Raw genomic sequence first — 19,107 nt, forward strand, 5'->3', positions numbered from 1 at the left:
ACCCTGCTCCCCCATCCGCAGATACACCCCCACCCCCATCTCCTGTTGGGCCCCCAGGGGCCAGGTTTCACTCCAGGAGTGGCTCTGGCCCCTCCAAATCTTTCATTTCCCCACTCGGTGCGGGGGGAGGCTGTGAAAAGCCAACTGTGCTCTTCCCCACACCGGCCAAGAGCATCCCAGCCCCGCCGCGTGTGGGGGAGCCGGCCGAGCCGGGGGCCGCCGGCCAAGCGCTGCAGGAAACAGTAAATCAGTGCCAGGTCCCCCCCTCCCCACCCCGTGGCCCCAGCCCTTGCGCCGGCAGCTCCGGCCGAGCCGGCGGTGGCCTTGGGGACCTCCAGGTGAGGTCATTTCCTCCGGTTAAAATTGCCAGCGCGGCGAGAGAGCTGCATGAAAAGCCCCAGTGCTGGGATTCGCAGGGCTTTGTGGTGTTGGGTTGTTTTTCCCCTCCCTGCTTTTCTTGCTTAAATGCATGAACTGGGGTGGGACTTCAGGCAGACTAAAGCTAAACAGAGCAGTGACCAGACTGTGAATTCACAGGCTGAAACGGCTCCCAGCCACCACACTCACTGTGGCAACAAAATCCTACAGGAATCAACTTGCACAAAATCCCTCCCCAGCTTCCTCCGGCAAAGCCAGACGACGTGCAGCGGGGGCTCGGGGGCCTCATCCAGCCCCAGGTCCTGTGCCTGGACATGCCAGCCTGCAGGGGAGCATGGCCACGAGCACTAACCCTGCTCTCCAGCTCCGCATTGTGTGTTTCACACTAACTAACCCCAAAGGGCCGTGGGTTACAAGCCCAGTGCCCCTGCCCGTAGCCCCGGCATCGCTTTCACATCCCTCTTCAACCGCCTCCAACGCCGCCAGTGCCTCTTGGTGCCTTTGGCAGAATCACTCCTCTTTCAGCCACCCCCAACTATTCCATCCACTGACCTCTCCGAGTTTCAAAGCAGCGAGGGAATTACAGATTAAAGCATTTTATTTTAATAAGATGCTGATTAACCTATTTATTTTGCACAGGGTCCAGCGATAACATGGGGCGGGCTCCTGCGCAGGCGAGTCAGACAAGAAAGAGCCTTTGATCCGCTGCCTTTGAGGCCGGCAACTCCTTTTGCTCTGCACTTCTGGCACTGCCTCGGTACGGATTTTGCTCCCCAGGTGTGGAAGTCAAAAACCAAACCGAGAAGCCGGAGGTCACAGCAAAGAGAGGGCAGCAAGCACCAGCCCATCCACCAACAACTGGAGCTCTGCGGTCAAGGGGCAGCCGAGGCGACAGCCAGCGCTTTCTGGGCTGGAAAAGCCGCTGTGCAGCATTGGCTCAGGCACAGGGAAGGCGCTGAGCTCTGGCTCTTCCTCTGGGAATCGTGGCCCTTTAGGGCGCTGCCAGCACAGGGGGCAGCGAGCCCCTTCACCTTTTGAAATCGGAGGCCAATAAAGGGCCATTTGTTGGGAGCGATGTTTTCCCCACATGTCGACCAGGATGTAAAAGCCCTGCGTTTCACACACCAACTCGACGCAACGCGACAGATTCTGCTTGGCGCAGGTTTTCCCTGTTAAAACGCAGATTGCTGGAGCAACTGAGCGCTGCTGGCTGGGGCTGGTTTCTGCACAACGAGGGTCCACACGGACCCTCCAGCCTGCAAACCCCATCTGGGCAGCCCTCTGCACCCTCCTCTCCCTCCATCCTCCCAAGAGCAGCATCTCGGGGGGCATTTCCAAAGGCAGAACCACAGCGGAGGTTACAGACCAAGCTTTGTGCGAGCAGCGAGGGAACAGCAGGGAACAGCATGGCACGAGACCTCCCCCACGGGTGGACGCACACGGGTTTTCCCCCAGGACTGGGGGAGCGGGCACCCGCTTCACATCGCATCAGCGGCAACTTTGGCAGCCAGCAGCACGACGTGCTCGGGCAAGGGCACGTCTCCAGCACCGCCCCAGCCTGGGCTCCAGCTCGCCCGCAGGATAGAGCCTGCCCGTCCCCCTGCAAGCACGCAAACGCTCCAGCGAGGAATGCAGCCTCGGCTGCCGCGCAGCCAGACAGCTCCCATATTCCTGCAGGAACCCTCCAGCCCACTCCAATTAGCTTTTCTGGAGATCCCATTACTTCTAGCCACAAAGACATTGTTCAGTTTATTCCCCTGTAACAGCCGCAAGAGCATGGCTAAGATATTCCTACAGGCTGCTCGGCTTTCTTATAAAACAGCCCAGGCAGTGCACACACCTGGAGCAGCCCCAGCTGCCTGCCCGCATTACAACTGGTTTGGTTTCCCTTCTGGAGTGAAATCTGATCGCATAAAATATTACATTTCACTTGGGCACTCACGACATAACATCAAACAGACGAGAGCCAGCAAGGGCAGGAGGTGGTGGGTGCGGGCTCTGGCCAGGGAGGTGCCACCACCAGCCGCTCCACCTCTCCAGTCAGTCCCCCGGCACTGCAGTCCCACAGGGCTTCCCCATTTCTCCTACATAGGAAGCTGGAGTTGGGAAAACCCTTCCCCCGTCCTGCTAAAATCCAAGCCCTCAATGTTTGGGGTGGCTGGACCCGTACGGCCAGCAGCTCTGGTGGCAGAGGGAGCCAGGACACCCAGGGGATGGAGGAATGGGGAGGAGATACTTGTGGGGGAAACGCTCCTGCCACTTACCGAGGAGGGGAGTCCAGGAGGCACCTTCCGAACCTTTTTGGGCTGTCCATCTGGTTTAAAGAAAAGAAGAGAGGATCTAATTTTTGAAGGGGGTCAGCAGGAGGGAAAACAAGCTACAGCTTCGAGTCTCCAAGGATGGAAGACACAGGTACAAACAGGGCTCAGATCCCAAATGCCCCATAGCCAAGGAATCATCAACAGTGAGAATGTCTGAGGATGAAATTCTCCTCCTCATCTCATCTGCACCCTTCAAGGGTGGGTTTCACCCAAAACCGGAGTTCACAGGGCAGCCCTTCCCAAAACACCACGGTAAGAGGCACTCACCGTGTAAAGAAGGGCTGAGCTTGCTCTTTGGAAGAGACTGAGCCCATAAGTAACCCCTCAGTTGTTTGGGTTTTTTTTTTTTTTTTTTTGGTTTTTTTTTGAAACAATTTAACTTGAAGTGGGTTTGCAGTGAGAGAACAAATGCAGGGATGGGGTTGCATTTTCATTTGCAAAGCGTCACTGCTGCAGGAAGGCGGATGGCGCTTGCCCTGGGCCAGTCCCTCCCCTGCCCTTCTCTCCAGGTCCAGCTCCCACGCAGGAGGACACATGGTCCTGGGGGGGAAGACAGCTCAGAGGGAGGTGGGGGGAGTAAACACCCAGCTGAGTGGCTCAGGGGGGAAGAAGCACCGGTTAAAAATTTGAGGGCTTTTTTTCAGTTCGTAATTAAGGAAAGCCCCAGGTGCGGGGGGTGCAGGCTGCTAACACAGCAAGTCTGCCAAGCCAGGGACTCTGCCAGGTTGCAGCTCAGGAGGAGAAATTCATCACACAGAATGACCTGATGCAAAAGAATCGTTTTCCTGGCTGATAATATAAAGCCGCAATGTTTTAAAGTGCCAGTATCAAAGTGGATGCCTTTTTCTGAAAAGCACTGGAAAAAATACATGTAACATACGTCACTTCTGGTTTCATTTGTTGGGGAAAGCCCAAAATAACAGCAAGAAAGTGACTTTGGAGGGTGCGGAGAGGAACTATGACAAGAAACACAAGTTCTGGAGAACTGGGGCTTTTGTCTTCACTCGGAAGTTAAATTCACATCCAACCTTAGCTTTCATTAAAAGCAAAATGGCTTATTCCCATGTAGATCCAGATACGGGCAACTCCTGCTGTGGAACACCAAAGCCGGCAGGTAGGCAAGGAGAGGTGCTGGAGCAAACGCAGTGTCCCAGGGCACAGCTCCCCCAGCCCCGGCAGAGCACCCCCACCTCACGCCGCTTCTGAGCGACTTGTTCCTGGCAGCCCCGTTCGCTTGCAGCAGGTCAGGGGCTCCCAGGAGGGCCACCGGCCATAAAACCAGCCCCAAAGGTGGCCCAAGGTTTTCCAGGAATGACTACTGATGTGCAGCGTGGCTGAAGGCGTTTTTAGAAGAACCTCAAGCCCTGTGCTGCTTCCACCTAATCTGACATTTTCCAGAAAGAAGGAAATTCTACACGACTCCGAGCCCAAACACCCATTTTAATTTTTTTTTTAATATATATTCTATATATTTATATTTTATTGCCCCCCCCTCCCCCCCCCGAAAAAGCAAATGCCAAATTCACACCTACGTGCACATATGGCAACATCAGCGCTTTCATTCCTGAAGGCAGATCCCACACGGGCTCCTGCCCAACCAACAGCCCCTGCGGTTGCTTGACCAAGCGGTGGCACAAACCAGAGCAGTGGCACCCGAAGGTGACACGAAGCGACTTACCTATGCTGCTGTCAGCACCTCTCCTGCGAGGATTGTTGGGGTAAGAAAAGTACTGAGACCCCCCTTTCACCCCAGTGGGGGAAAGCGTGCTCGGACTTGCGATTCCCATTTCACTGGGCAGGAAACCAGTCTGCAAACAAGGAGACAGAAAAGCCCTTCCATATAATTACGCTGGAAAACCACCATGGTGACTGGGAGAGAACAGAGCTGCCTTGAGCCACCTTCATACAAATTCAGCTGAGGGGAAAATAGAAAAGACAAGCCAAGGGGCCAGAAGGAAAAACAAATATATAAATATGGGGGTAGCAGTGGGGGAATATATATGCAGCAAAAAAAAGGGTCTTTCAAGCTGTGTTTTCTTGCTGGACCCCAGCAAGGAACCTCCCTACAAACCAAGGATGCAAACTGGCAGGTGTCATTGCGGGGAGCATCGTGGTCCCACACTCACCTCGCTGACACGGGGGCAGGATGAGACCCTGCCGACCGTTCTATCGGCCCAGTCTGCTAAAACCAAAGAGGAGGCAACTGTCGGGCTGAGGGGCTCGTTACACAGCGCTCCCTGCTCTGCCTCGTGGACTTACTCAGGACAAAACTCCTACAAAGAGTTTACAAGGGATTACAGTTTCTGATGCAACCAGTGCTTTGGTGCCTGCGGGCACAGCACGTCCACCCATCTTCAAAAGGTTCATCTGACCAAACAGCCCCAATCCCGCCCCTCGCCTCCGCGACACTGCTGGGGACCCCCAGACAGCCCCAATCTCTCCCCTCGCTTCCGCGACGCTGCTGGGGACCCCCAGACAGCCCCAATCCTGCCCCTCGCGACACTGCTGGGGACCCCGCCGGGGCAGAGGACAAACACAGCGCTCGCCCACCAGCAAACGCAGGAGCCCCTGAGGCTGTCACATCCCTCCACCACCTAAACACAAGAGACAGGAGGTCACGCAGCCAGCAGCCCACCTGACCATGCTTCTCCCAGTGCCCCCCCGTGCTTCTCCCAGTGCCCTCCCAGCCGCAAAGCCCAGCCCAGAGAGCCGGCACGGATGGTTCCTCTCCCATCCCAGTGCTGTGCAGCCAGACCCACTGCGGGTCCAGAGCTGCAATGCCTCTGGGGGGGTGGTTTTCTCTTGCATTTTATCAGGGAAAAGTCGAATCCCTCTTTCTAAAAAGAGGAAATTCCTCCCTCGTGTTTATCCCAGCTGACCTTGGGCACGCTGGGAAGCAGCAGGAGCCGGAGCCCAGGGTGCTCGCTGGCTCCTGGGATGGAGCAAGTATGCCTTGACCTCCAGGAGCACACCCGTCAGCATCGCCCCTTTCACCTCAGAAGCAAGTTAAATGTATTTGCACGGAATTTAAGAGGGCTGGCAAACAGCCTTTAAGTAACAAAAGCTTCGCTTTGACCCATCTTCCGAGGGCAACACATTGAAATAAAGGAGGATTTCAGGCTTTTGAGAAACTGGAAATTAAAACCCACTGCTTTAAAACTGTCTCCTCCAGAAAGGGGTTGGGGAGGGAAAGAGGAGCTCATGTATTCACAGCTGGTGAAATTCCTGCAATCTGTTCCACCGGTCATATTACCTTTGCACTGAAACCGCTACGCGCCACGGAGCTGCGTGGCCAAGAAAAGCAAGCGGCACAGCACCCTGGAGGAGATCCCGGAGGGCTGGGTTGCTGCTGCCCGGTTCCTCCAGCAGGTATCTCTGGAGCAGCACTGAGATTATAAAGCAATTTCCCAACGAAAGGGATTTTCTTCCTGTTCCCTCTCCCTGGGGATGCCTCTGGAGATGGTGAAGGGTTAAACAAGGGGGGAGCTGCAGCTCTGCCCCCGAGGAAGGCATTTTGGGGAGGAACTGCTCCCCATCCAGGGCATCTGCCACTGGACAATTTTCCAGCTCTTTTTCAGAAAGGAAAAAAAAAAAAAAACCCCAACAGGTCAATGCCCCACCCCCCGGGAAAAAAAAAACCTGGAGCCAGAAGCAACAACTGTTCTGGGGGCCACAGTGAAGTGTGCAGACAGCCCCACTCGCCTCCCACCACCCCACACAAGAGGGGTTTTGTCTCCCCCTCCACATCAAACGGTCTCAGTCTCCCGCTCTGCCACCTGATCCGGACCCCCGTGCCCACGCCAGGGCCTCTCCCAGCCCCCAGCACCACTTGCCCACCCCATTTCTGTTACTTTATATCTCCCCCTCCTCCATGAAACCCCAGCAAAACCATAACATTAAAAAGCAAGGCTTGGCATCTGTCCCATTTTTGTTTTAGCAGCTTCAGTGGTAAATTAAATCCACTCTGGCACAGACAGCCAGCACAGCTGTTTCAGCAAAGGAAACATCCTCAGTTCAGAGAAGAGGAAATTATGACAAATTTGTGTAAAATTAAAACTTGTAATATGTGTGTGTGTACATGTATAAAATAAAAAGCTGTCCAGCCAAAAGCTGCTCCCTTGAATAAAATGGTGGGACTGTTTCCCCGGGGCCACGCTCGGGCACTGACGGGGCAGTTGCAGCAACACATCAAAGCGGAGGTGCTCGCTCCTTCCCAAAAAACTATTTCTGGATGCTGGTGGCAGCAGGCTAGATTATCTCAGGGCTGGTCAACTGCGTTCCCGGGCTCTGATTGATGCCTGTGGTATTCCCCACAGGAAGCAAGTTTTTCCCCACGGCACAGCCCTGGTCCTCCTGCCAGGGTTCACATGGGGTGACCCAACAGGGCAGGGATGTTGCTGCAAGAGGCGGATCTCTCCCATGCCGTGTCTCCCCCCATATTGTGGATATGCGGGTCCTGCAGCAACAGAACCACTATAAAACCAAAACGCCACCCAATATCGACCAAACCGATGCTACAACGGCACAGAAACCATCTCGCAGATTCTTCCTTCCCTCATCCGGCGAGTGGGGGGACATGGGGACGCTGGTCAGGGAGGGGGAGCATGCAGCACCAGGCGTGGGGCTTGGAGGCAAAGCGAGAGCCTCAAGGCAAGTAGCCAGAGGGAGAAAGTGCCTCCTGGAGCGCTCCTCTGCCTGCAGCCACCCTGTCACAAGGAAAGGTGTTGCTTGGATCCGACTCATTGACACCCCCTCCGAGGGCAGCGTGGCTAGGTCATATCTGATTAAATACAAATCAGCTAGAAGCAGGATTAGCAATAACAGAAGAAGTGAGCCTGAAGAGGTTTTTAAAAGAACTGAGAAGCTGCTACAACCCCATTTTCTAAATTCTGACAACTCCTCTGAGCCAGCAACACATGCCTGCATAAACCACTGACACTCAACAGACGTTTCTGAGCAGAGCAGAGGCTTTCCAGGACCTCGTGCAGAGGGGCAAGATGCATATCGCCAGGTTGCTTTTCATTCCCAGGCTCCTAGCAGCTTAGCCAGTAAACGAAGCAAAAAATCTCAATGCCTTTTATCGTTACCTGGTTTAGTCCTGGCATTCCTGCGTCTCTTCCAAACGTGGAGTACGAGGCTCTTTCACTGCTCTTCCCTACAGTGCAAAAAAGAAAAGACAAGGTTTTGTGTAAGAGGGAAGGGGAGGTTGTGTGTGTCCCTCGGGGTGCGGGCTGTTCCGCCGAGGTGCGAAGCCTGCTCTCATAATGCAGCTTCCTCCACCCGTCTGCAGAGGTGACTGCCTCCCGTAATAGCTCATGGCTAAAACAGGAGGCTCTTTTTAAGTTCACAGACAGCAGGGATCGGCTGGTCCGTAAACAGCAAAACCCCAAAACTGCAGCAATGCAGGGAAGTGCTTGTGGCCATGGAAACTGGCCGTGTCAGACCAGAGGAAAAAAAATAAAAAATCTCCCTCCAGACATATTAAAAAAAGCCAGGCAAATTTGGCAGAGGCAATGACAGAGCAAAGCCAGGCATGAGTGACCAGACTCTGTGGGTGCTTTCCATACAATAGGAAATACAATTCCAGCACGTGCTGAGCAGCAGCGTGTGGAGCTGAGCTCCTGCTCCATACGGCGCAGGGATTACCTTCTTCCCCTTTCCTGGTGGAGATTCAACTTTCCAAACCCCCATCCAGATCTAAAGAGCAGGCATTGGATAGAAAACCCTTTCCTTCCTTTCCAAGCCCCCTCCTTTAGATCCCACCCGGCAGGTTCCTCCTGGACCGTAGGGCTCCTTGCAGCCGAGCATCCCCGTTGCCCGGGATGCCGCCCCATACAGCCAAGCCCACGTGCCCCAGCGCTACCACATGAACTTTAGCACCCAGCGACGGCTTTTATCAAACATGCTCAACCTCACCCTGCCCACACGCTGCTGAAAATAGTGTTTTCACGGGGGGAGGGAGGAAAAAAACCACCCAACACACATGGTGAAATGTTTCCATTCTGAAATGCCCTTGCAGTCTCTTCCTTTGCGGTCACAGCCCCGGAATACACGGTGGTCCCCCAGCAAGCAGCACCCATGGGTGCCTGGGCAGTGCTGCAGCCCTGGGGAAGAACCCCAGGCCAGGGAGAAAGGGAATGGTTCTACACTGTCTGTCCAGGGCAGCCAGAAGCACAACAGTCTGCTTTGGTGTTTCCCTCCCATCCAAAGGAAAACTAGGCATTTTTCTAGTGGGGAACAGACATGTTTTCATTGAAGAAAAAAGAAAAAAAGAAGAAAAACTGGACAGAAAATGTATGAGGCATCTTCCCCTGGTGTTAGGTACGGCCTATTAATGGCACCACCAGGGAAACCAGGAATAAAGAGGGAAACAGGAGATGATGATCCAAAAGGCTTTGAACCCATGGCAGGATGGCACCGCTCCGGTGCTGGGCTCTGCCAGCACCCCCCTGCGCAGGCAAAGGCCCTTCCCTGAAAAGGGGTGATCGCATCCTGCCTCCACTCCGGCTTAGTAAGCAAAATTGGGAGGGGGAGGATTTTGCCAATCTGCTTAACCCAAAGCCATCACTGAAGCCTGCTGAGATGCAGGTTAATGCACTGGGGCGACATTTGGGCTGGCAGGCAGCTCCACACACGGCTAGGAGGTTTTGGGGTGCAGATGAAGGCAGGGGGGGAACGCAATTCCCCAAACCAGCTCCCCTGAAGGGCTGGGCAGAGACGGGAAGAGAGGGAAGGCTGCTTGGCTTTGCAGCCTTAGCACAGGGGCTTTGAACACAACCCAGGTATCGCAGTGGGTTCCCCCACTACAACCCCCAAACCTGAGACACTCCCCTTCCCAATGATGCCGGGGGTCCCAACACGGCACGCCAGCACCCTGGCACCCCTCACCTCCAGCGACAGCCGTATGCACCGGGCACCATCCGCTGCCGTTTCGCTTCAGAGGCTTAAACGTTAAGTAAACAAAGGTCAAAATGTCAGAGGATGGATCTCCTAAATGACCTAATTTTTAAAAGAGCTTAGCAGCTCTATTTGCCGCAGTGCCGGCAACGTTACACAAATAACTCAACAGGTTGTGGCATCAGGCAGATCACAATTACTCCTAAACCAGAGGAAAGCCAGGGTAATGTCACGCTAGTTTATCTGGTCAGCAACTGCCAGGCCTCCCATCTGATCATAAACCGCCGCTTCCACGCGTGGCTTGAGCGGTGAAGCACCGAGCCAAGTGCCTCTGCCCTCACCAGATCAATCAGACGCTGAACCAACAGGGCTCCTGGCTTGTGCGCGGCAAGAAGGACCAGCAACCCAGTGCCAGCTCTGTGCCACACTGCTCCTCATCCCGCTGCCCTCGACTGATGGTCTTTTGTGGGACAGCGAGCATGGCCTGGCACCTGCAGGCTGCTGCACACTCGGGCATCTCACGGGATGGGGGAGGTTGGGAAAGGGGGGGCAACCCCCAGCCCCTGCGCCCTCCTTTGTCATCACGCAGGCAGGGGAAAAAGCAGCAAAACCCTCAGCAGTAGAAAATTTTATTTTGTTGTCTAAGAAAACAAGGCAGAAGGAAGAACAGAGTTTTCTGGATCACAATGTATCTAGCCTACTGAAATATAAAAAAAAAAGTTCACGAGTTGGGCAAGAAAATCGGAACGTGCCAGCAGAAGGTGCTGCTTTCGGCTGCCAGGAGATGCCCCCTGGGCACAGGCAGCAAACCCAGCTGCACTGGGACTCACCCGAGTCACCCCTTCACAAGCACAACCCAGGGGCACCGACCAGGAAAGGTGGCGAGACCCCAGAGCCACAGCAAGGACCAGGGCACAGGCAGGGCTCAGCAGAAAATGCCAGGAATCTCCCCGAATGCCATCTTGCTCCTGAGCCAGTTACTGAAATCCTGCAGAGAGGTGCTAAGGGATCTTGGAGGAGGAGGGGGAAATAAAAAGTCAGGAGATACTGGGAATAAAATCCCTTGAACAGGACAGGGGTTTCCCTTGGAAATCCTATCTTTGGATTTACCTCTGCCGATTTTAGCGTGCAAAGGTGAAGCGCAGCGGATGGCACCTTGAGCAAGGTGCACCCAGAGACTGGCTGGGAGCATTTGGCATAACCAGCTCCTTACAGCGTTGCTTCGCTGCGAGTTCTGGCACCCCCTGCCTTTCCCACCCCTGCCGGCTCCTACCCCTGCCTTCAACCCTGCTTAACAAGCCATTTCCCAACCTCCCTCCTCTCCCAGCATGTTCTCTCTTGCAGGATCTGGCTGTGCCGGGCTCAGACGAAGCCTCTCCCATGTCTGCCTTCACCCTGGGCTTCTGCAGAGAAACCCACACACGCCGGCTGTGCTCTCTCCTCCCAAGAGCAGATTTGCTCCCGGGCTCAGAGACAAGATAGCAGAATAAAAACTCCGCTTTCCCGAGCTCGCTGCCAGCTCTGGCAGTGGCCGGGTTTGGCCTTGGCGCCCAGGACCGTGGCAGCATCTCACCTCCACGGGAGCAAACCGTGCTTTGAAATAAACTTGTGGTTTTACCATTTCTCTCCCCAAGGTGCATACAAATCAGCCAAGAAGAGGTGATTCAATGCTGCCTACAGGTTTTGCCGGTGCCTGCCGGGAGGAAGGCAGGTGCCTGGCCGAGGTGCAGTGCCCCACGCTGCTGCCAGCCTGCGGGGAGTTCACACCGGTGCCCCTGCATCACCCCGTCCCTGCTCCAAAACGGAGCCCCAGTGCAGCCCCCCCGGCACCCACCGCCCCAGCCACCCACCACGCACCTCCTCCCCCCAGCTCTGCCCCCCAGCTCTGCCGGTAATTCCATTAGAGTTACGGCCTGGGGAAAAAGGGGAGTAAAAACACAGCCGGGGATTAAAAGGGAGGAGAAGAAAAAAAAAAAAATGTTAAAAAAACAGGAGCAGCAAACCCTGTTGGTGGGCAGATTAAAACCATTGTCCAGGAGGAACCCAATCCCTAACAGCTCACAATACACACAAGATTAGAAACACTCCTCTGAAAAGAAGCTAATTACTAGAAATAATTACTAGAAAGAAATCTGTTATGGCTTATCAGTTTCCCCTGCTGTTTGAGCAATCCCCCTCCCCCTCCTTCCACTGGAGATGAATGGTAAAATAGTGGCAGATTTTGAAGACTAGTGATTTAAAAGAGAAAAGCCCTCCTCACCCTCTGGGACAAGCCAGTTTGTCACCGTGCAGTGTCCTGGCAGCACCCCAGGTGGCCAGGGATGGTCCCCATCACCTTTCTCCACGTGTCCTCTGGGGAACAGCACCAAGGGATCAGCGCGGAGCGATGGAGCTCGCAGGCATTGCTACTGCACCCTGCTCATCAGGTTCAGTGACCCCTGCCCAGCAGCCTGGGGTGATTTTTATTCAAAGCACTGAAGGTATTTCCATTCAGGGACTTACTTGCTTTTTCTTTTTTTTTTTTTTAAATTTAGGTTATCCTGTCCAGTGCAACACAGGCCAGACCTCTTCGCCCAGTTAGCCTTGCAGACAGCTCTGGTTTTCCCCATCACCTCGTGGAGCTGAAGTTGTGGCAGGGAAGGAACCTGAGCTTTGGAAAGCTGACAAAACATTGCCCTTGCACCATCCCCTTCATCAAGGGCATGAGCAGCCTCACCTGCAGCTCCTGGGGAGCCCAGAGGACAAGGGAAGGCCAGCTCTGGCAGCAGCACCCACAGGTCCCAGCAGCCCCTCTCCTGCTCTGCATCCAAAGTGTCTCCCAAAGCCAAGCTCCCATCGTGCCGGATGCCGTATGTTCATCTAAAAGAACATCCATAAGCCCCAAATACCACATCCCTCTGTCCCACCTGACTAGAAGCCAGGACTTTTCAAAGCACGGTGTCTGAATTCAAACCGGTTTTGGACTAGGTGTGCACCAAGCAATCCGCAGGGCCATCATCCCAGTGGGGATGGGTTGGACTGTGGGCTGGACTGGGGCTGCCTCCAGGTGAGCAGGCAGCAGCCATCCCTCCAGCGATGGTGTCTCCTGCTGCCAGGACTGCTGCTGCTCGCGGGAAACAACAGGCACGCTGTCCCTCTGGGATTAAATCTGCCCGGCACTTTGCACAGAGCTTTGTGCTCACCCAGTTCCACCCTGGGAGCGGAGCAGCCCCCTCCACACTGCACTTGGGAGGGGGACCCTGGGCAGGGGACAAGGGCACGGGCTGGAGCGATGGCACAGAGCCTTGCAGGGCTTTCAGGGATGTGCTGGCAGTGCCCTCCTCCCATCAAACACAGACCTGCTTTCCTTCTCTTCTGGGCTACACAACTCCCTCTAGCCCAGCCCTTCTCATGCAGTTTGTTTGCTGCCCTGGCACTACTCCCAATTTTCCACCCCTCTAGCTAAAATACACCTGACACCAAGGCTCTGCACAGCTTCCACGCACCATCATCATCACCGCTCGCAAGCCAGACCCACCTGCAGCCAGAGCTCCCCTGGCCGGCACTGCAAAGCCAGCTCCCAGGGACGCGCCGGGAAGAGATTGGGATGAACAAGCTCGCACATTCTGCTGCTCCTTTATCCAAACAGCCACTACACTCTGCAGTTCCTGAATATCTCTCCTCACCCCCCCTGCTTGTGTCAGATCAGTTTGTGAGTGCCAAGATGCCTCATGTGGGAAGGGGAGCGCTCAGCTGCACCCCTGCTCCTCTCCCCATACACCACAGCCCCGAAACACTGCCAGTCTTCAGGGGCAGGTGAAGTCTCCGTCCTCAAAAGGATGCCACCAGTTTCAAAGCCCAGGCTGTCAGGAGCTCCCCAGGCCACCGAAGGCTGGTGCCAGTGGAGCCTCCTTTCCATTTGTATGCATGTAGAAAATAAGAGCCCAAAAAATCAGTTTACCTCCATTTCTTCAACAAGCGCTGCCTGGGGAGCAGTGTCCCTTCGCTGCGGGAAGGCTGCTCAGTGCCCCAGTGCACACCGTTAAGAGGGGACACTGCCCTGACTCAAGAAACACAAAAGCTGGAGGACACAGGTTCCTGGAGGAGGCCAGCCCCACCCCAACGGAGTGGTAGCTGGCACAGACCAGTGCTCAGAGCCCACGCCAAGGGGGAAGCCAAGGTGCACCTTTTCCTGGTGGGGCCCTTTCAGCTCAGCCTCCCATTCTAGCTGGCCAAATCCAGCATTTCCAGCACAGATCACGTTCCTCCTGAAATGTTTCTTACAGCAGTTTCTGATCCTCCTTGAAGAAATAAAAGGTTGAGTAGGAAGGAGACATAAATTCTGATTTTGGAGAAGGACTTAGACGATCGTCTCACACACACCTTTTGTCCACCTGGTACCACTGGACATGTCCATACTAATCTGCTCCTTCCATCACCTCACATTTTAAACCCCACAGGTTCCACTCAATTGCTTCATTAACACGAGCCTGCCCAGCCCACTGCCCCCAGGGGGGACCTTGCTGGACACCAGGGACTGGCAGCTGAAGTGACATATCTCTAAAACTCACCCTTCCCTCCCACTTTGCCACTGCTTTTAGGCTATTGTATGCAAAAGCCATTATTTATCTTCTTTCTGCTCTCCTTTCTCTCCTTTTCCACTCATTTTGCCACTAGAGAAGTTTCCAGAAGCAGCTTGGGAAAGAGGAAGAGAAAATCCCACCCATGGTCTTCCTCCAGTCCATCCTTCTCAGCACATAAGCACAGAGGCAAAGTAAAGCTTATTTATGTATTTTGGAACCTGCTCCAGGAATTGATGTTTTCTACTTTAACCACATTCAATTTTAGGAACAAAAGCATCTCTGAAACGTGAGGAGCCCCCTGCCCCTCCTGGCTGCTCCCTCCTGGCCTCCCCAGCCCCTGTTTCAAGCAGCAGAGCTATAGTGCTGCACCCAACCAGCCAGGCTGGTGGCCAAAACCTTGCACCAGCACAGGGGGATGCAGTCCCAGCAGGGACTGGAGCCTCGGACACAGTGCACAACTCCGTCCTGCCGGCCACTGAGCTGCAGCTTGTCCTTTAGGCCCAGACAGCTGGTGGAAATGACCCGCCGGGGCGGCAGAGCTGCAACTCCACGTGCTGGGGACTGGTTGGGCTCGCAGCCTTGCCGGGGAGTGCCGCCGCGCTTGCCAAAGACTGGGAGCCCTGTCTTTGAGAGGAAGCCAAACGCGTCTTCCCTGCACACATCAAAGGGGAAACCTCCGTGTTCCTCCCCGGGCAGCTCCTTCTCAGCTGGAAACTCTCAAGGCTGCCTTGGCCCCAGGTGTGGGATGGGTTGGGATGGGTCCCCCCCACGCACACCCCCAAGAAACCCTGCTGAACTGCATCAAGGGTAGCCTGTCTTATTAAGATACGTCTCCTCTGCTTTGGTTACATCGTCCTGGGGCAGAAAATGAGAAGGAATAACCGTCCTTGCAGAGGGACGGGACGAGCCACTTGGAAACGCTCTTCCACGCCTGTGCAGGACCCCCAAGGGGCAATTAAACGTTGTTGTCTCTCAACAGCAAGAGGAACGACGGTGGCGAGCAGAGCTAAGAGTGAGCCCTTCACCCCAGACACCCAGCCAGGTGGGGCAAACGTGTGGCCACTCGCTTCCCAGCATGACCCCGCTCCTCTCTTCCCCTTTCCGACCAGCTCCGCAGGAAGAACCTCCTGGTGGGGATTTTCTGTTTTGAACACAACTCCCTCTTCCATCCCCACCCTTCAAACCACCACCACACGCCGCGAAGCTACAGGACCCTGCCCCAGCACTGCTCCTGCCACGCTTGCTGCAGGATTTTAACCACCACTGCGTGGGCAAAGGTGGGGAGGACTAACCCCAGCTCCTAACATCATTAGAGCTCTCTAAGCCCTTCAGGATGGCTATTTTTTGCTCTTAATCTCTCCTCCCACCCCCGAGCTGGGAGAGGTAACTGGGTAAATTGTGGCAGGTATCTGGTCACGCACGATCACCACCTCTGGCACTCGCCAGTCCCCACCAGCTCCTTGTGCTGCTCCGTTGCAGCAAGGGATGGAGGAGCCAGATGGAGCCTTTGCAGGACACGAGCAGAGGCCCTCCAAATCCCACTGCAACGAGGGGGAGCAACTCCAGCTCTCAGGGGGAGCAACACCAGCTCTCTTTGGAGACTGCACTGCCCTGGGGCTGCCAGGCTGGAAAGCAAAGCAGCCACCAGCCTCTTGGAAGACCTTACGATGAACGTGTCTTTTCTCCCCCTCTCTCCTGGCGCTTTTTCCACCCTTGATTACCAGCTCCCAGGAGCAAACTCAGCCCACCCCGTGCCAGCACGGCAGGCGTCAATCTCCGCTATTGCCTTTGGGTGCTACTGTAAAGCAGGGAAAAATAATCACACACATAAAATACAGCAGCTGTCACACACATCAAGCGCTGAGGAGACCCTCTGTACAGCAGCTCCTTCAACCACAGCTTTGGTAACACCTGGAGCAGGTCCAACATGGGGAACAGCAACACCGGCCGGTGCAAATGCTCCCACCACAGCGTGCCATTCTGCGGGAGGTTTCCCCTGCTCTGCCCAGGCACCCACCAGGCAGCTGAAAGGCTCTTACCCACTAGTCCAGCTCCCAGGAATGGCGATGAAGATATGCTGTTGTGAGACGGCAGGTCCCTGTGCTCGCTGTAGTGGGGGCCTTCCCCATAGCTCTGCTGAAGCAACAAGGGAGAGTTACCACGGGGCATCTGGGGATGCTGAACCCAATGCCAGAACGCAAGCGGAGCTCAGTCTCTCTGATAGCAGGAAGTGTCAAAGTCAAAGGTTCCTCATAAAAAGGGCATAGAAATGATTTTATCCTCACAGCGAGGGTGAGCAAGGCAGTGCAGCCATGAGGCCATGGCATTGGGAGGGGTTATAGCACCAAAGCAGGGACGTTTGCCCTGTGCTGGGGCAGCTTCTGCCTTTGCCCGGCAGGTGAGAGCCAGGCAGCCCCTCCCCAAGCCGGGGAGGGGGGCAAGGGTGTGAGGTGAAGGTCTATAAAAATGAGAAATGACACCGCAGCGCCTGCTCTGCCACTGACCTAAGGGAAGGGAAAGGTACCATTGCAAAAACGAATCACACAAACCCAATAAAACATGAGCATCTGTCAAAATAACACCGTTTCAATTAAGTTAATGTCTCTTCCCTCCCCAGGCCCCAGTTACGCACTGTTGCAGCCTCGACTCCTTCCCTGAGAAACCCTTCCCAGGATCTCCATCCCCACCTCGGGCTCCTCAGCTGGCTGGGGTGGTAGATCCCCTCCCGGCAGCGCACCAGTGCACAGTAGGCGCCCAGCAAGCGTTGCTGAAGGCACAGCTCATCAGGTGAGACCCCTCAACCTGCTCGGCCACAGCCCCACGTGGGGACCTCTCCCAGCCCGTGGCCAGGAGCCCCCCCACTCCCCACGCAACAGCCGAGGGCCGGGAGGGGAGCCCACATGGGGGGGTGGGCCTAGGGGAGCTTTTTGGAGGAAAAGCCTTCTCCAGGGGGACCTCAAGGCAGCAAAGCCTGAGGAGATAGGGACTGGGGGTGTGTGTCGATCCCTCTCCCTGCTGTCGTCCCCACAGGGTTACAGAACTGACATCTGAAACAGGGCAAGAAAAGCTGTTTCAGGTTTAGACCCAACCTGGGCACAAACGCACACGCCGAGAAGCCACGGTTAAAGCCCCCGTTTATTTTGGTTGGAGTTCAGTGTTTGTGCTTTATCCTTACCCTTCCTTGGTCAAATGTGGAGCTGTTTTGATCTCCCGTTCCCCAGGAACCTGATCCCGGTCTTTCATCCAAACCTACCGAAAAACAGGAAGAACAAAGGTTACTCTTGCTTTATCAGCAAAGCCTCAAAGGTGTTCTCGCAATATTAACTCTTCCTTCTACAAACAAAACAGTATTTTCATTAATAAACCACTTCCACTTGGCGTGACTGATCCTCCCCTCTCCCTCCTCACCTTCCCACTCCAGCTGGGAGTTTATTCCACAAACTTCAAAGCAAATCCCACCACAGCCTGGAAATGCTTCAAAACACGGGACAGTGGGAAGAGGAGAAACAAGTATTTTAACTCGCTTTATTCCAAACAGCACCCATGCACCTCTTCTCCCCGGAGACCGACATTGAAGAGGACTATGAATTCCAAACTCATCGCACCCATCCCAGTGCTCCAGCAGGACCTGATTTTTGCCCATGGTGCTGCTAGGTCATGGACCAAACTCTGGCCTTCATTGCAACCAAGCAGATTAAAAGAACTGAAAGCCTGAGATGAGAATTGCTGGGGTTACAATGTTACCTGTACTGGTTCAAGGGCATTTCTTATTTAAGCCCCCCACAGTCCCACGGAGGAAGCTGGGGTCCCACAGGGGGCTGATCAGAGCACACTCCTGTCCATCTCATTTTTAGTCCTCCCAAGCCTATCCCTGGCAAAGTGTATCTGACCCCAAATGGCAAGGGACCAAACAGGAGTGTTTTGCAATGTGCCTGCACACAGACTGCGGTAGGAAATCATCTCCTTTCATGGTCTGCCAGCTCCACACAGGCTGTGCCCCATGGGCTACCAGCACAAGAAGCACCCACGGAAGATGGTGAACATCCACCTGGACACTAAAAGCCTGGGGAGTCGCATCCGCAAGGCTCTTGCCGTTCAAGCTGGTACCATGACTGCACAGATGAAACCTTTCCTGGAAGACGAGCCTTGACTCGACTCAGCATCAGGATTTCCAGCTGTGCTGGTCCATCTCCTCCACTCCAGCAAGTGACCGGGGTTCAGGGGGCAGCAGTCAGCATTTCCCCGTTCAGAGGCTCACGGGGTAAGTAAAGCTGGCAATCTGAGAGGAGGCCAGACAGGGCAGGTCCATCGCTCTGCCCCACGGCCAGCCCCTGGAGATGCTATGAAGACACTGCGAGCTCAGCCAGGGCGGACATGGAGAAATCCCAGATCAGCAGGGGGCTGAGCAGCGCGGGTGGCATTGGCCAGAGCCACCTCTCTGCCTCGTCCCATGGAACCCCCAGCCCCACTCAGGGGGTCTATGGCCACACTTGCCACAGGGCAGCACGAGAAACCTCTTGCAGCAACTGCTGGCAGCACCCAGCATCACCCTGTGTCACCCCCAGCCCCAGGGGCTCTCTGCGGACCCCTCTGCAGTGGCTCTTCCAATGGCAGCCACGGTGCCAGCAGGGCCTTTCAGGAGATTTTGTTTGAGGAGCAGAGACCTGCTCGCAGCAGTGGTGCCAGCGGTGGCGTGGGACAGCGGCAGGGACAGGGGTGCATGCAGGAGCAAGGACACGGAGGGGCCGAGGCTGCAGAGCACACTCCAATTTCATTTTAGCAAAGCTGATTATTATGGCAAACACGCCGTGTATTTGTCTCCTCCGCTCCCCTTACTGTTCATTTAACCAGAAACTTCTTTCAAATTACATCCTTCTATTTCTGTGCCTTTGTGTTAATCATTTCCCCAGAGAATTGGTGTTTAATTGCTGTCTAATTTGCATAATTAT

The 19,107-nt window shown here is 55.0% G+C and overlaps 1 protein-coding gene across 19 annotated transcripts in view; it reads right to left on the reverse strand.

The window, feature by feature from the left end:
- TCF3 (transcription factor 3) overlaps nt 1–19,107 on the reverse strand; it is an 80,397-nt gene that overhangs the window by 21,419 nt on the left and 39,871 nt on the right. For 15 of the 19 annotated variants that reach the window (XR_005103783.1, XR_005103782.1, XM_037384437.1 and 12 more), the window contains exons 4-8: nt 17,334–17,407; nt 16,198–16,294; nt 7,787–7,854; nt 4,378–4,507; nt 2,643–2,692 (exon numbers count right to left, since the gene is read on the reverse strand). Coding sequence is in view for 17 of the 19 variants with exons in the window: in XM_037384437.1 (XP_037240334.1) it covers nt 2,643–2,692; nt 4,378–4,507; nt 7,787–7,854; nt 16,198–16,294; nt 17,334–17,407 (419 nt within the window). In the remaining 2 variants the exon portion in view is untranslated. The remainder of the gene's footprint in view (nt 1–2,642; nt 2,693–4,377; nt 4,508–7,786; nt 7,855–16,197; nt 16,295–17,333; nt 17,408–19,107) is intronic. The other 4 variants (XM_037384451.1, XM_037384439.1, XM_037384453.1 and 1 more) reach the window with 1 other exon arrangement.

The sequence above is a fragment of the Falco rusticolus genome, chromosome 4 (genome assembly GCF_015220075.1).
Source record: "Falco rusticolus isolate bFalRus1 chromosome 4, bFalRus1.pri, whole genome shotgun sequence".
Lineage (NCBI taxonomy): Eukaryota > Metazoa > Chordata > Aves > Falconiformes > Falconidae > Falco > Falco rusticolus.